Below are 18455 nucleotides of genomic sequence, written 5' to 3' on the forward strand. Positions count from 1 at the left end.
TGCAGATTGTTATCTTAGCATTGTTATCTTAGATTGTTAGCAGTTTGGCTAAGTAGAAGTTAAACTCAGGAAAAAAGGATTTTTCATAAATTGTCCCAAATAGTTTTCTACAGCAGAAGTTACTTATAGACTGTTGGTGCTGTGGTGCCTTATTGGATCGCTTATAGATGGCTAAATTCTCTTTTCTGGAGACAGTGAGGTACATTCCAAAATCTTCTTTAAGATCCCTCCACAATTGGTGATGTGGAATTTCAGGAAATCTTCACCTCACATTCTAGGCTGAGAGGATTTTGGGAGAAAGAGGAAAAGGCCAAAGGACTATTGATCTTCAAGCAAATCATTTCAAATTCTTGACCATCTGTTCAAAATTCAGAGCTTTATTACACCCAAAAGCTGGATCATGTGGTGTTTCCTGAAAATATTATTGACTGGGTGACTTCATGTTTGTATGTTTTGTAATTGCTACATTTTTTTCCTGCTGTAGCCAATAACATCTGGTTTCCAAAGTGCTCTTTCTGATGATATAATAAGTTCATATTTCAGACAATCTATCTTCATAATGTAGACAAGGATTATCATATATGGTTTTGTTATAAATATTTTAATTTTTTCTGGCCCAAAGGCTATGGAAATCTCTCACCCACAACAGCTGGAGGTCAGATCTTCTGTGTTTTCTACGCACTCTTCGGAATTCCCTTGCATGTGATTATTCTTGGTGCTGTTGGCAAAAGTCTATCTTCCCATTCGGAAAAAATACGCAATTGTCTGTTCAAGAGAGGAATGAAACAGGTACAGATGCAAAAAAAAAACACTAAACTTCTAAGAAGTTGACTTTATCTAATAATTAAAATCTATGAACGCAAATTATATAAAATTCATTTAGATCCTCCTGGACAATTCTAAATTTAACTAGGAAAGTAATGACCAATATTGTTTGTAAAAGGGATCACTTTTGGTCAACATTAACCAATACACAAATATTCTTGTTTATGTTGCTTCATCAAGTACATACCAGAAGACTATTCCATATTCATGTAACATTGAATTCCTTATGAGGTTCATAAACATGTTGCTACACTGATATAAATACATCCTGGATTTAATTAGCCTAAAAATAAATCACATGGGAACTGACGACACTATCCAAAGATTATCTACCTTTCAAGGTTTTCTTTTTTAAAGCCATGTTAGCTGCAGACTACCTTTTGTTTAAAGGAAAAGGGATAGTTTGAAGCCTCCTGAATATTGAATGCATTGCAGGATATATACAAGGTATTATCCCTTTGTGAAGGAAGGCACCAGGAGAACTTTAAGGGAATACTACAATTGGACCTAAATCCCACAACTCAGACATTTCATGTTTAGTGTTCCACTCCTTCACTTTTCACTTATGACTCTGCGCAATGATGTGTACTTCCTCCTTACCTTTGGTCTCTAAAATAAAAGATTAGTATCTGACAGTATGCTATCATGAGAAAACACATGTTACATAAAGTTTACAACTGTGGTGGTTTCAAATCACAATCTTGTTTGATTCAAAAGCTTGAAAAAGTGACTTATGAAGTAGTAAAGCACATTCTTAAATAGAGGTCTCACTGCCATGCAACTTAATTATAGATGTTGCATTATCAAAGGCCACATTATACTACACTCGTTGGTACACTTGTATTAAATAAATAACAGTTACATACATCAACAACAACTTGCATTTTTATAAGAACTCTGATGTAATATCCCAATGCTTCACTGGAGCATTATAATGCTGAATGCACTATCAAGAGATATTAGGGCAGATGATCAAAATTTGGTCAAAGAGGTAGAGTTTAGGGAGTGAAGGGAAGGGAGGTAGAGAGGTTTCGAGAGGGAATAAAATATCCATGAGTTGACAAAATTTAAAGTACAATTGTCAATGATGAAGCAATTAAAATGGTAAATGGTCAAAAGATCATAATTAGTGGCATGCAGGACTGTTAGGCTTTGCAAGATTACAGGGATGGGGAGTGGTATCACAATGGAGGGATTTTTAACAATGGTGAAAATTTTAGAAGTAAGGCATTGGTCAACCAGGAACCAGGATGGGCCTGATAGAATTTAATTCATGTTACAGCACAAAGTTTTGTATGGCCTCATGTTTATGGACAATAGAAAAGGGTGACTTATCTGACTGCAATAGAATAGTGAACTCCAGAGGTAGCAATGGCATGGATGTGAGTTTTAGTAGCTGATAGGTCATGAACAGTCAGGTTTAGCCTCAGGCATTGCCAGGGAGAGATGCATTATTGAATAGGGAACAATAGAACTAAAAACAATAGTTTGATTTTCCCAACATTTAGTAGGAGGAAATATCTGTTCATCCAGACTGGATATTGGAAAAGAAGGTTGACAATTGAAGGATAATGAAATGGTCAAGAGAATTCATGGTGAGATTGTACTGGTGCCATAAGGATTAATTTGGAAACGGATATATTTTTGGACATTGAGGGAATTCTCTGCCATTTGAGGCCAAAATATTGAAGGTTTTCAAGAAAGAGATAGATATAGTTCTTAGGGCAAAATGGTGTAGGGCAAAAGCAGGGACAGGTGCAGATGAAACTGACAACAGGATGACCAGCAATGACCATACTGAATGGCAGAGCAGGCTCAAAGGCCTACTCCTGTTCCTATTTTATATGTTTCTGTTTCTAAATAGATTCTTCTGAGACACCATAGTTGTATTGGGGGATGGGAAAATAAGCCATTCTATCTCTGGGTATGGTGAGCCATGTGAGAATGGAACAAGGTATATGTAGTTCAATTCAATTGAATGATTATGGATTGCATATATTCATATGTAAGTACAAATATAATTGCTTTTTTGGTTATTAAAATAATTCTTTTGGCATGAATTGCTCAAGTATGCTTATGGATAACAAATTAATTAATGTAAGAATTTATTTAGAAAGGCAAATGACAGGAGACAGACCTTTTAAATTTGAAACAATTTCCTGCAACTTTCAAGTCTTGTATTTAAGAATTATATTTGACATTTCTATTTAGTATTGTATAAGTCTCCTTAAAGTGAAAGTTTATTTAAGTTGATACTCCTATTTGCTATTTAAATATAAATGAATCTTTCTTTATTTCAGAAAAGAGTGGAGCTTTTAACATTCCTGTTTTTTCTTGTGATTGGTGCTGGAATATTCCTGGCCTTACCACCTCTAGTTTTTTGTTTTATTGAGAAATGGTCCTACAGGGAAGGAGTTTATTATGCATTCATCACTCTCAGCACCATTGGTTTTGGTGATTATATTGTGGGTGAGTTTTGATACAGTTTATTAATTAATTGATAAGAATATAAGGATTAATCACTTTTTTAAATGAAGTACAAACATATTGAAAATCCTACAGATAGGCCTACTAGAATGTAAATATTGCATTTCTCCTACTCACGTATAGATAATGCCAGTCCCTATTTAAAATAGCACATTTTCCTAATTATGAAAATAATGATAACAAAACTGAAAAACTGATATTACAGTTTTGTTCATGTGAAACATTTTAAGGCTATAATTATCTGTTGCATTTTAGTAATATTTACTGTAATAACATAGCAAATTGCAAAGACTAAAGCAATCTTTTTACAACACGTCTTAATTAAATGCATCTCTAATTTAATATTCTTATCTAATGTTAATTACATACACTAATTAAACTGTCAGCAACAAATAGCTGTTTCATAACACTTCATTACTGCAATGTGGACTAGAAATGCAGGAATTATTGACATAATTGACACACTGAATCTCTGACACAATAATGGGAAGCGGTCACCCGATAGTTCTAATCTTCGATTGAATCAGTCTTCGCATGCTGTTTGCATGAGTGAATATAACACAATGGAGCTGCAGCCAGGTATGGAATTCAGCAATCGATGTTGTCATTATTTGAATAAAAATTTGAATAGTTCAATCAAGACTATAAATGAAAATGTATTATATTCCACAAGCACCAAATAGAGATGTACTTGCCTTAATTATTACTTATGCACAAATGTGTGCATTTTCTAGTGGAGGTATGATCTACTTCTGAATGCCTGTACAGTCTCATACTTTAAAACATCCTCAAATCCTTAAAATGATGTCTTTTGCTTAAGGCAGTTCAAACTAAATACTTGCTGCTGTTGGGCTCAGTGGTAACAGTCGAAGCAGCAAGTGAAAAAATACAAAAACTATCTTTACAGAGAGATCTAGGCATAATAGTCCACAATTCCAGAAAGTGGCTGTGCAAGTGGATGAAGTGGTCAAGAAGTCATAAGGCATGTCTGCCTTCATCGATCGGGACACAGAGTATGAAAATTGGCAAATCATGATGCAACAGTATGGAACTTCAGTCAGGACCACTTGGAATATTACATATTGGAAAGGGTACAGAAAAGATTTACCAAGGTGTTCTGAAAACAACAAATGCTGGAGATCATGGTGGGTCAGACAGCATCCATGGAGAGATGGAGAGCAAGCTAATATTTCAAGTCTAAATGACTCTTCATCAGATTAACTAGGATTTTGCCTGGTTTGGAGGGTATTCGCTATGAGGAAAGATTGGTTTGTTTCCACTTAAATGTCAGAGGCTGAAGGACAGCTGGATAGAAATTTAGAAAATTGCAAGAGACAAGGATAGAATGGATATTCAGAGTCTTCTTCTCCCAGGTTAGACATGTCAATTACTAGAGGACATAGGTTTAAGGTAAAAGGAGGAAAGTTTAAAGGAAATGTGAGAGGCATTTTTTACAGAGAGTGAAATGTATGTCGAATATCTTGTCAGAGTAGGTAGAAGTAGATAAAATAGCAACATTTAAGAGGCATCTTGACAGATACATGAAGAGGCAGGGAATAGAGAGGTACGGATCACAGAGGCAAAAGTCTTTAGTTTATAAAGATATCATTTGCAATGATAGGCTTGGTGGGACAAAGGGCCTTTTGGTGTTCTGTACTATTCATTTTTCTGTGTTCGTTGTTTAAGCATATAAATAGTAAAAGAGTGTTTTTTTGTGCATGTACAGAGTGTTTGTCACATGGTGTTACATGAAAGAAAACTTAGTTGATACAATGAATGCCTAAAAAATTGATGAAGAGGAGATGCTAGAAATGCTGGTTATAATTTAAGGTTGCTAAGTCTCCAGGACTGCATGGGATGTACTGGGCAAATAAGGATGAAAATTGGCAAAGCATTAACCATAATTCTCCTGAGATGCAAAGGTAATGTAATGCGCCGACAATGGCCTAATCACTTTTTTCAAAATAGATTGTAGTATGGACAAACTCAACAAGTACTGGCCAGTTTAACCTCGTGGTCAAACAGCTTTTAGAAATCATGGGACAGGATACTCCATTCTTGCCATGGTGAAGAGAATGGCCGATGGGTGAACTTATTGGGTAAGAAGTCGAAAATAAGATTCCTGCTGTTAAGAAAAACTTCAGCAATTAAGTTCTCTCATTGAGGTATTAAGGCAAGTATGTCACTAGCAAATGGTGAACAGCTTATCTATATGTGTTTGCATTTCATTAATGTCACAACTCGTTGGATTAAACTTCACTTTCTCAATGAAGTTCCATACAATCTAGAAACTCTTGCTTCAGAAACTCAATACCAAAAATTAGGCATTTCTTCATCCAGCCCAGGACATGTACTTGTTGCTTTGTCCTTGTAATGACATGGCTTCAAACGATGCCCACAGTTACAGGTGTATGATTTTTCAAAGTAGAGTTGATGTGTCCAAGTGGACCAGGCATGCTGTCTCCCTGAACCATCACCAGGAGGCTGTTTATGGCAGAATAGTACACCTCAGCACAAACTGTAAAGGCCTGCTTATGGCTGAACTGCATGGCCCTGTGAAAGTAGCAAACAGAGTGGCATTGTCTGAACAGCAGTGAACCACAAAAGCGATGAAAGGAATGAAGGAAAGTTTGGTAAGTGTATGTTCGCTGTGGGTGGATAGTTGTGATTCAGTCAGCCTGGAGATTATGTGGCAGTCAGGTCCGGATCTGAGGTGCATGTCAGTCCAGAGGTGAAAGGTCTATGTAGTGCTACATCCAATGTGAAAGGCAACTCATGTCTTATTCAGGGATTGTGCTGAAGCAGAGGGAATGGTCGTGGGTGGGGGCAATTGGATGTTGTAGATAGGGAGTTGGAAGCTGAGGCACTGCACTATCTTATAGGTGAGATCAAGGAACATCAGTGTAAAACTAATTTTGATCAAGGAAAGGTTCAGGTTCAAGTAAAAGCAAAATAGTGCAGATGCTGGAAATATGAAATAAAAACAGGAAGTGCTGGAGAAACCCAGCATGCCTGGCAGCATCGGTGGAGGGAGAAACAGATTTAACGTTTCATGCCTGAAATGGTGAAAATGAAGATATGAAAGGACACATTTTGCATCTCTGTCCCTCCTTCACAACTTTAGCAATCCCCTGGTCTTTGGCTGTGGGTACACTCACAATCTGTTCTGCTTATTGCCTTCCTCCTCTGTCTACAGCATGGACAAAAGCAACACTGAGATGGCACAGATTAATCCTGCCATTCTTCTAGATTGTCTTGCTTCTCAGAAGAAACCACAAGTGTCGACTGCTCAAACAGCAACACAGCAGCTGCTGAAGTCCAATCCAGCAGCAGCTGCAGACCAGCTTGCTGAGGTATGACAGCCTACACAAACCGGACAACATGGATGGCGAGCATTAGTCTCCAGATCAACATGCAGCTATCTGCAAGTGACATACTGGCAGTGTCAGCAGTGACTCAGGATGACCCAGGAGTGGTGTCCTGCATCTGCCAACTTCTGCATGTGCACCAATGTCCTCATGGACTAGGAGGCAAGCCCATCCCAGTGTCTTGAAGGTGACAATGGGCCTCAATTTCAATCTGAATGGAGCATTTCAGGGAGTCTGCAGTTTCAGAGTCGTCAGGCATCTACTTATAAATCCATCTGGGTGATGACCAATGCTTTGTTTGCTAAAGCTTGCCCATTTATTAATTTCCCAGTGGATACTGCCAGTCAGACAGCCAGGGCAATGAGATTTTTGGCTAATGAAGGATTTCTGTAGGTGCTGGGTGCAATGGATTGTATCTACAAAAGACAGTACAGTGCCCTGCTAGGCCAGCATGGTGGATCAGTGGTTAACACTGCTGCCTCACAGCACCAGGGACCCAGGTTCAATACCATCCTCAGGCATATGTCTGTGTGGAGTTTTCACATTCTCCCCATGTCTGCATGAGTTTCCGTTGAGTACTCTGGTTTCCTCCCACAATCCAGTGACGTGCAGCTAAGACAGATTGGCCACACTAAGTTTGCCCATAGTGTCCAGGGATGTGTAGGTTAGGTGTGTTAGCCATAGGAAATGGGAAAGGTTATGGATCTGGTAGGATACTCTTTGGAGGGTTGGTGTGGACTTTTTGGGCCAAATGGCCTTTTTCCATACTGTTGGGATTCTATGGAATACACAGACTGATAGTAAGAAGATTCTTAACACTAAACAGACTTCAACAGGGCCAATGTAGAGCAGACCAATAGTCTCCTGAAGATGGGATTCACATACCTGGACTGGTCAGGTGGTGCAAGGCAGTACACCCCAGACAGAGTGTGCTACAGTTATTTGCTGCTCTCTCTCCAACCTGATTGTACAAAAGGGTGAGGTCTTGGATTAGGAAGAAATAGAGGAGCAGAAGATCATCTCTGAGGAGGAAGCTGATTCTGAAATAGCCCAGGAAAACCCCCACTGATGTCAGACCAACTGGACTTTGGGGTCCATCAAAGGAACCTCCTAACCACCAATCTGCAGAGGTCTAAGCTCCATGGACCTGCTTTTTTTTTGCTATTCTGCTTGTTAATGACCGACTGGTTGAGAGGCTGCTGCAATCTCTATCCAAAGCATCTCTTTAACTTAGAAGCGTCTCATTTCTCAATAGTGTTTCATCTGTCAGCTTATATTGTGATAACTTTGAGGCAGAGAGATGAGACATCTTTAAGCTCTGAGCTATCTATGTAAATATTTAGCTGTAACACAGTGGACACTGCAACTCACTGATTGATCCTATATTCTTAGCTGCACTTCCGTGAAAAAGAAGGCTGGATCAGGGAGCACTCAACCTGAGGAAAGCTCTCCAGATTTGACACATCTTACCTAATGTCATTAGTCTTATACTGCTCTCTCTTTCTCATCCAGTCCTGCAGAATGTTAGGATCCCGCACTGATGCTAAACCAGTTCTGTGGTGTGTTTAGTTTTGCAGTCTGGTTACCACCATACCTGTGGAAGGCAAAAATGAAAATTAGTTGCTGAAGATGTGCAATCCATTCTGTAGAAGAATGTGTGAGAGTGTCTACATATCTGAGAACAGCAAATAACAATGTTTATGACTGACTCTGCCTTGTCTGCCTCTTCATAATTGACAGCATAAGGTCCATGTGAATCCTTCAATACACTTCAAGCATATAGGACTCTGTAAAATGGGGAGTCAGCTTCAGGTTCCTTGCAAACATCTCCAGCTGGGTGATTTGCAAACCACAACTAGAGGTTGGGCTCCTGGGTTTGCAGTGAGTGAAGAGGTGCTGAGGTGGCCTTTAAATATGGCACTGGAACTATTGATCCAAGGAGCTGGCAGAGGGATTGAGAACCTCCAACTACTAACTGCCAATGATTCATCATTTTAGTTGACATATAACCTCTTTACTTGTGAAATGAGCTGAAAAGCGACAATTGCTTCAGAAAATTCACCATGCGGAGATAAGACAACCTAAGGGCCCATCTTTATACTTTAACTCAAAAATAGAAAATCCTGACTGATGATCCAAAGCAAAATCAGTCATCTATTAGACAAATGTGCTTTAGTTGAAGAAGTTCAGATTTGTAAAATCTAAGTTGAATTTAACTAAATTGATTAAGCTTTTTTTTAATGGCATAACAGAGAATTTTAATAGTGGCAAGGTGGTTGACAAGTCTTCCAAAAATGCCACATTACAGACTTGTTAGCAAAGTTGATACCCATGAAATAAACAGCACAGTATGGATACCAAGTTCGCTGAGTGATAAGAAACAGGGTGATGCTGAATGGCTGATAATTGGAGAGAAGAATGGTATGTATTGGGGTTTCCCAGATGGTGCTGTCAGGACCACTGCTTTTGCTTGAGTGTTCAGCCCATCATTTTACAATTTGCAGCTTTCTCACCGCGTGGAAGCATCTCTGGGGAGGATACAATCACGGAATTCTTCCAGTGAAGGATGAGGCTAGTCAGCCTATCGTGTCTGCACTGACTCTTTGAAGGAGGAGTCCACTTCTCTTGCCTTCTCTTTTGTGAACCTGCACATTGTTCACTTTCAGATAACTGTCAAATTTCTTTTTAAATGCATTGAATATACATGCCTCCACCACACTGTCAGACAGTGCTTTCAAACCTGCAGCTGCTCAGTGCGATCCTTGATGCTAGAATGAGAGATCCATCATCCTGGATTCACATCTGTGGCTAGAGGAACCCTATCTATGCCCCTAACTGTTGAATCATCTATCACCGTGGCTTCTCCCTTTCCTTTACTCCATACATCTGAGCCTCCTGTGTTAGCATGAATTTGGCTTTGGCTGTACTCCCAAGATGAACTATCAGCTTCATCAATATCCAGAACTGAATATTAGTTGGAGAGTGAGATAAAGATGGAACACTATGTGTGTCTATTCTTTTGACTGACGTGTGATCATGCCCAGCATATTCTTCAGCTGTGCAGTGACCGCATCTATAAACATGCTATCCATGTAAGCTTTCAGCCTCATGCATAAACTGCGGTGACACCACCTACTGCTGCAAAAGTTCTGAAACCCAGAGTTCGAGCTGCTACAACTGATGGTATTCCTGGCACAAACGGTAGTCGAGGTCACAGGAGAAGCTAAGTTGTTCTCCTACGAGAAGAAAAGACTTTAATAGAGTATTCAGATCATGAGGGCCCTTTACAGGTAATAAAGGGGAACTGTTTCTAGAATTTTGAGTGCATTCTCTGAGAAAATGATGGAGGTAGGCTTGCAAAAGGAAATTGGATAATTATCTGAACAGAAAGGGCTTATGGGCTCTGGAGAAAGCCTAGAGGGTGAATTTTTCTCTGACAGCATAGAAACATTGGGTTGAATGGCCTCATTCTGTACTGTAGTCATTCTACAATTCTATGAAATATAAATTACCACAATAAATGCATGTAAACCAAAAACTATACAATTAAAACAACCTTCCTCATTTCTATGTATCATATGCTCAGAAATTCTTATTTTACCCTACACCAATGTTACTGGATTTCACAACATGTGTGAATTTGAAGTATGTTGTATGTTGCATGCTAGAATGTTATTCCCATTGCCGATTGTCAAGAGCAAGCAGAATCAGCTGTTCTGAAATAAATGGTAACCATGATACCCATTCTTAAATATATACCAAATTTAGATTAATTTTCACATCAACCTGAGAGCCCAAGTTACTGCAGATTTATCTTAGAGCAATGATGTCAGACAAAAGAAATGGTTTTGTTGCATGCTACTGCTGTTAGCTTTTTGATAAGTTGAACGATTGTAAAATATCTATTGCACACAGAGGAAATTGTTTCATTGATCACACCAGTAATGCAGAAAGACCAGATACAAGAGCCTTATTTGAGGTCATTGGCAACACGTTGTTCCATTTCATGCTGAAGTAATTGTACTTCTGTTTATTTTTATATTTGTCTAGACAACAAAGACTAAGTACTTTTTTGACATTTTAAAAGACAATGTGATCGATCTGTTGTTAGGAATAAATCAATAAGGACCTTACTGGGTTGAAGAACAAATCTGTAGCTGATCTGCTATGCTTGTGTTTTGAGAAAAGTTCCTGATGAAGGGCTTATGCCCGAAACATCGAATTTCCTGTTCCTTGGATGCTGCCTAACCTGCTGTGCTTTAAGCAGCAACACATTTTCAGTTTTGAGAAAAGTTGGCTTATTAGCCAGGGCAGTAGAACCCTATATAAACTATTGGTAACAGCTTTTCATTAGACACTGCTCACTCAACAATTGTTCATCTGAACTAAATACAAAATTAGCCCACTATTGGACTCAAAATTAGTTCACAAAAAGAAAACAGCCTTAAAGCAATTTTAAAATGAAAGCTTGGGCAACATTTGTAAACACACAATATGATGACAGTCACTTGCACGGCACTAAAATATTATTCTACAAAACTATGATGTATAAAGGAGGAAAGTATTCAGGAAATGGTAGGATCCTCAAGGGTCCAAGTCTCACAGCTCCCTGAAAGTGGCAATCCCCAAGTGGGTAAGGCAGTAAAGAAGGCATACGACATGCTTGCTTTCATTGGCATTGAGTATAAAATTTGGCAAGTCATGTTGCAGTTGTATAAAAAACTTTAATTAGGCCACATTTGAAGTATTGTGTGCACTTCTGGATGTGAAAGCTTTGGAGAGGGTGCAGAAGACATTTGCCAGGATCTTGCCTGGATTGGACTGTATTAGCTATAAGGAGAGTTTGGACAAACTTTGTTTTCGCTAAAGCATCGGAGGCTGAGGGGCAACCTGATAGATATAAAATTAAGAAAGGCATGGGTAGGGTGGATAGTCAGAATCTTTTTCCAGGGGTGAAACTATTAAATACTAGGGGACATAGGTTTAAGGTGAGAGCGGGAGCAGTTTAAAAGAGATGTGCAAGGTAAGTCTTTTACACAGAGGGTGGTAAGGTGCTTGGAATGCACTGCTGGGGAAGGTGGTAGAAGCAGATAAAACAGCAAAGTTTAAGAAGCATTTAGACAGACACATGAGCGGGCAGAGAATAGAGGAATGATAATGTACAAGCAGATGGGATTAGTTTTGAATGGCATTGTGGTAGGCTTAGACATCGTGGGCTGAAGGGCCTGTTCCTGTGCTGGATTGTTCTATGTTCTATATGCTAAAAGTGTTATATCATTTATGTTTCATATCATAAGAAAAATGTAAAGTTCCTTTGTTAACAACAACTATTCTTCAAAATCTAACCTGTTATTACAGCTTTCCCAGCTAATATCACAAAATTGCTTTCATTGTTCTCTCGTTTAAAGCAAATTTTTTAGGTTACCTGTAGTCTGCAGCAATATAAGCTTTTTGACATTAACCTAATCCCTGGCATTGTATAGGGCAATTGTTCAATGTATAATTGGTGAACGTGAAATACAAATTCTGAGGCTAGATACCTCTCCTCATAGATTAGAATTTTTCTGAGCCTGTCTTGAAAGTTATCACCTTCTACTGTGTTTGTAACAAAATTGATTGACCTTGCAAAAATACTTTTGCTGGGAATGTATTTCAGCCCTAAATTTCAATGTTTGAAGATACAATCATTTTGCACACATAGAGTGTTTTTTGCCACATTTAATTGATTCAAGTATCTGCTTAAAATGTTGGAAAAATACAGAAGGTCTGTCAGATTTCCAATAGGCTAAAGACAGAATGAAGTTTCCTGTGATGGTATTTTATTAAAGCTCAGGTTTGGATTAATGCTCTTCAAACAGAAATATTGACCTGTCATTCCTCTTTAGGAATTCATGCTGTGCAGCAGTGCTAAATGGCTGCATTGCATCAGCCAGCTGTTATACATCCCTCTGGTATTTTGAACTGAATAGAGCTGAACATTTGACAGGGATTATAACAGGTGACCAAGGCACTACTGGCTGATACAAACATCTTCTCCAACACATCTGCAGCATTTTGTTGTATTTTCTGTTTCTTTCTTTTCTCTGATTTACAAAACTTCGTTTTTCTTTGAATTTCTGAGGTAAGCCAGTATATCTGTACCAACAGGTGTCAACCCTCATATGAAGTACAGAAAATTTTACCGGGCTGTGATGGCAATCTGGATCCTCTTCGGCATGGCATGGTTGGCACTTCTGTTTAACTTACTGACCACCTTCATGGAGGACACCGAGAAGAAAATTACACAAATTAGGAATAAAAAAAAAGCAAAGGCAAAAATGATCTTTGGATATAATGCAAATGCAAATTCGAGTTCAGAGGATGTTTCCATACTGTCGGATTCAGAGACAGGTGTACAGAAAGAGGTCCAGAAATCTTCCGAACAGGAAGAATCATTACAAGTTGAATTGAAAACAGCAGCTTCAGATTTTTCTCAAACAACATCTGAGCCAGAATCTTTGAATTTGAAGAATACAGACCAAGAAATATCACAAATCAATATTCACAAATCCAATTATTCCAAAATCTAGAAGGCCATGTGTTCCTGAGTAGAAGATATCCAAAGTCACTAATCAACATTGCTGAGCAACATTTAAAGCAACACTGGGATAAAGATTTGCGTTCACTGACTGGTGGTAAATGAATTGCCTTCCTAATATAGAACCTTGTCCAGTCATCATTTCCTCAGACATCAATATATCTTCTGCCCCAACAACATATCAGGAACAAGATTATCTTCAGGTTTTTTCCTTTTTTTTGGAAGGTATAGGGAGGTTTACAAATACATTTGATATGCTGAGGTTTCTGACAGACTGGCTGGAAACAGATCTTAAAGAAATGTAAAATCATATTTAAGTCTCTTTAAAGTATACTGCAGGTGAATTTCCATTTATTAAGCATAAAGCCACATGTGCAGATTTACAGAGTTCACATTGCAATTATGAGGCAACTGTGCCATATCATCAGAACATACTTTTTGAATTACACTCAGTTCTGATGTAGCGCCTTAGTTCCATTCCCGTACAATCTCGCATTATAAGAAAATCACATAATTGCCGTGCCATCCAAACTTATGGGGCTGGAATCACATTAAAGCCAATAACGGTAAGGAAAGTTCATGTTCTACAAATAACAGTCTAATTTCCAAAAACGCATTGAAGAAAATGTATTATAGTAGAACCAACTGTTTGCTAATTGAAAGCCATGAAATGGACGATAATGCAATGATTATTTGATTGTTTACATGTGAGTCATTTCATGTTACAATAAAACGGTCATTGAGTCAATATATGGTTCATGTATTATTATAGAGATTCATACACCATTACAATATGCTGTTATAATTTTCATTTACAGTGAATTATTACATCGGCCTTTTATATAAATAAACGTTTACAAAGATAAAAAAAACTTGATTAATTTTTTACTGTTATGAATTATCAGTTTTGTTTATATTATGCAATGCAGAATTATCCTCCAATTGATGACAGTGTTCCCTGATTCCACAATCGTTGCTTGCCCCTACCCCCCACCCTCACAGCTTGAAAATTATCTTATTAAAATGGGTAGGCAACCTGTAGAGATGAGCAGCAACTGCTTTCACAAACAATATTAATGAGGTGCGAAGGCAACTTAAAGCTGGTTATGCCTCACTCCCTGACTGAGACAAGTGCTCTATGTCCTATATCCTATTCAGGCCTAAAAGTAGGACTTCAGATACTTTTAATCCCTTTTTCCTCAAAATGTTCTCTCAAATTTCATTCATAAAAGCCTCATACACTTTTCCTATCACTTTATCTACATGTTTTCTACACTCTGCTTTCAAGGTGCTCTGATGTCCCATCCTGGAAAGCAGTTCCTTTCCTCATTGTGCTGGAAAACATTTTTGTGTAAGTTGCGAACCATTTCCCAAGTGGGCATGTAAGCCTAGACAGTCAGTGTTGTCAAGTTAATTATGAACAGCAAAACGAAATCCAACCTTGGATGCACCAAGGAATCTACCGCCTCCTGCCAATCACTGCTGCTATGATAACGTACTATGATAACATGCTTTTGACATCTTCTATAACAAGATTTTTGGAAATGTAATGGTATGTTTTTGAACGTTTTTCAGTAAGTCACTGCAATCGTTCATGGGTGGCGGGGGAGTGAGGGGGGAGGGGGAGGACAGAATTTGATCATCTATGTACAGCAAGTCTGTGAAGTATAGGGCTGTCTTTGCAGGATCTGCAACATGACTGATAAATGGAACTGAGACCATAGAGGGGGAAAAAGGAATACTTTCCAGCGACAGCCCTATCTGCACAGATTTTCAGAGTACTCTTTCTGCTCCACACATTCTGGAGTGAGGCTTGGGGTGACTATGATTCAACATCAGGGTGATCACAGAAGTATACCAACTCCTTCAACAGAAACTGCAGCCTCACATCAAGGCAAGGACAGTGCTTTTATTAGATGTTAAGCATGCGGGTTATGTTCACATTCAATGTTGCTGGATCATTCCAAGCAATATTGATCAGTGTATCAGGAAGTTAATGGAGGCCTCAAATATATAGTGAGACAAATACAACATGTACTGACAAAGCAGAGTGGAGCAGGATGAGCAGACTTGTGAATCTGTCAGCTTTGTGGGAATCCTAATAGTGCAATGAGGCATTGACTTTTCACATCTGGCTCTGTGGGCCGTATATGTCATTGGTGAGCAATATAGGAATCACAAAGATGACCTACCATTCCATGAATGTACAATTGGTTTGAGACAAAGTATAAACCATTATGTCAGTGAATACCCATAATTTTGACAGCAGCCAAGATATAAACCCCACTTAAGTCAGCAACATAAGGATTATCATAAGAAGGTAAGAAATTAGAGAAGTAGTCATGGCTGAAACCTCTGAGAACTCCACTTTCTGCCCCAGAATCTCAGCCTTGAATATATTCAACAACTTAGCACCTGTTTCCTCAGGCAGAGAGTTCCAAAGATTCATAACCAGCTGATTTTTTTAAAAAGGAAGATGTTTTATTCATTCTTGGGATATGTGCATCGCAACTGGGTCAGCATTTATTGCCCGTCCCTAGTTGCCCTTGAGAAGGTGCTGGTGAACTCCCTTCTAGTATTGCTGCAGTCAATTTGGTGTAGGTAGACCCACAATGCAGTTAGGCAGTTCCAGGATGTGAATTGATGACAGTAAAGGAACAGTGACATATTTAGATTTTATTGTCACATGTACTCGAGTACAAGGATACTGTGAAAAGTGTACAAAGTTGCCATCCGCTGCCATCTTAGTGTACAAAAGACAGGATTGATAACAGAAGCAGAAATAAAACAGTTGAATGTAAAGGAAATGTCCAGATTATTCCCCCACCTCCACCATGAGTCCTCGCTGCCAAAAAAACAAAGCCACAAAGTCCATCCCTCAGTCTGTGAACGATCAGGTGCCCTGAGTCATTGCACATGCTGCAGGTGGAACACCATCCCCTCTGCTGTCAGGTACCTGAGCCAGCCATGTCCTGGAGCCACGCCACTGACACTGGAACTGTGAGTGGTTTGGAGGGAACTTGCAAGTGGTGGCGCTCACATGTATCTACCAGCTTTGTCCTTCTAGATTGTAGTGGACCTCGGTTTGGAAGGTACTGGCTAAGGATTCTTGGTGAATATTAATGGTGCACTTTGTAGATGGTACACACTGCTGCTACTAAGCATCGATGGTGGAGGGATTGGATGTCGTGTTAATCATGTTTTGTCATTGATGGTGTCAAGCTTCTTATGTGTTGGTGGAGCTGCAGTTATCAAGGTAAGGGTGGAGCATTCTAACATACTCCTGACTTGTGTCTTGTAGAGGGTGGGAGTTAGGCAATTACTCATTACAACATTCCTAGCTTCTGACCCGCTGTTGTTGCCACAGTATTTATATGGCTGGTCCAATTCATTTCTGGTGAATGGTAAGCCCCAGGATGTTGATAGTAAGGGATTCAGTGATGACAATGCCATTGAATGCCAGGAGGTGATGTTTAGTTTCTCTCTGATTGGAGATTCTCGTTGCTTGGCAATTGTGTAGTATGAATGTTACCTGCCCTTTGTCAGTCTAAACATGGGTTTTATTGAGATCTTGCACAGATGTTTCAGTATTTGAGGAGTCATGAAAACTGTGTAAATCAAAGAATATCCACACTTCTGACCTTATGAAGGAGGGAAACAATTTACCACTTGTTACAATCTCAATCTTAAAAGGTTTACTCCTTATCCTTATTAGTGACCCCTTGTTTTGGATGCCCCATCCCCACTCCCCACTGCCATCAGGAATATCCTTCCTGGTCCTGGTCATGTTAGAATTTTACAGGTTTCTAAGAGATAACCCCTCATTCTTTAAACTGCAATGATACAATCCCAACTGAATCAACCACTTCTCATACGTCATCCCTAGGAATCAATCTAGTAAATCTATTGCAAAAATTTCCTTCCTCAGATAAGGAGATCAAAACTGTGCACAGTATTCCAGCTGTGGCCTCAACAATGTCCTGCATACTCAGAACAAGACATCATTGTTCCTATACTCAAATCCTTTTGCTATGAAGGCCAACATTCACTTTGCCTTCTTTTGCAACTGGTGCAAATGTTCTTATTGAACATACCCCATCTCAGTTTATTGGCGTTCTGCCTTCCTATTTTTCTACTAAAGTAACCTTATATTTATCCACAATGTGTAGCATCTACTATGTATTTGCTTACTCATTCAGCCTGCAAATCAAACTGCAACATCTCGCCATCCTCCTCGCAACTCACCTTTCCACCCAAATTTGTGTCATCTGTGAATTTGAAGGTGTTATATTCAGTTCCATCATTTAAATCATTAACATATACTGTGAATAGCTGGGGTCCAGAAAATGACCCATTTATTCTTACCCCTTGATTCCTGTCTGCTAACCAATTACCTATCCATCTCAATACACTACCCCTAATCCCATGCACTTTAATTTTATACATTAGTCTCTTATGTGGGACTTTGTTCAAAGTCTTCTGAAATTCCAAATTAACCACGTCCACCGGCTCCCCACATCAACTCTACTGGTGACATCTGCAAAGAATTCCAGCTGATTTACCATGTATGATTATCCTTTTGTAAATGCACAACGCTAAGTTTTCTGCTACATAATCCTTGATAATGGAGTCTAGCATATTCCCCAATGACAATGTCAGACTTACTGTCTATAATTCCCTATTTTTTCTCTACCTTCCTTTTAAAATACCAGAATTACATGAGCTACCCACCAATCTATAAGAACTGTTCCAAGTCTAAAGAATTTTGATGCATCCATTATTTCTTGGGCCTGTTCCTAAAGTACTCTGGGATGTAGAATATCAGGCCCTTGGAATCTGTTAGCCTTCAATCTCATCAATTTCTCCAACATCATTTCACTCCTGATACTGATTTGCTTCAGTTCCTCCCTCTCACTAAACCCTCTATTCCTCATATTTCTGGTGCGTTATTTATGTCGTCCCTTCTGAAGACAGAGGACAACTATAAATTTAGTTTCTCAGTGATTTCCTTGTTAATGTACAATTATAAATTCTCTGTTTCTAACTGTAAGGGGCCTATATTAGTTTTCACCAATCTTTTTATCTTTGTATAGAAACTTTTACAATAATTTCTTAATTTCTTCATAATCAATTCCTTGGTCCTCCTTTGCTGACATCTAAAATGTTCCCAATCCTCAGGTGTATTGTTTTCAACTTGT

At 38.8% G+C, this 18455-nt stretch overlaps 1 protein-coding gene across 2 annotated transcripts in view; it reads left to right on the top strand.

The window, feature by feature from the left end:
- Positions 1-18455, top strand: part of LOC132817889 (potassium channel subfamily K member 16-like) — a 68854-nt gene that overhangs the window by 13298 nt on the left and 37101 nt on the right. Inside the window, exons 3-5 of one of the 2 annotated variants that reach the window (XM_060828410.1) lie at positions 623-789; positions 3126-3294; positions 12828-14026. In XM_060828410.1, coding sequence (XP_060684393.1) covers positions 623-789; positions 3126-3294; positions 12828-13249 — 758 coding nt within the window. In that variant the 3' untranslated portion in view covers positions 13250-14026. Of the gene's footprint in view, positions 1-622; positions 790-3125; positions 3295-12827; positions 14027-18455 lie in introns of those variants that run through there. The other variant, XM_060828411.1, reaches the window with a different exon arrangement.

The sequence above is a fragment of the Hemiscyllium ocellatum genome, chromosome 8 (assembly GCF_020745735.1).
Source record: "Hemiscyllium ocellatum isolate sHemOce1 chromosome 8, sHemOce1.pat.X.cur, whole genome shotgun sequence".
In the NCBI taxonomy this organism is placed as follows: Eukaryota; Metazoa; Chordata; class Chondrichthyes; order Orectolobiformes; family Hemiscylliidae; genus Hemiscyllium; species Hemiscyllium ocellatum.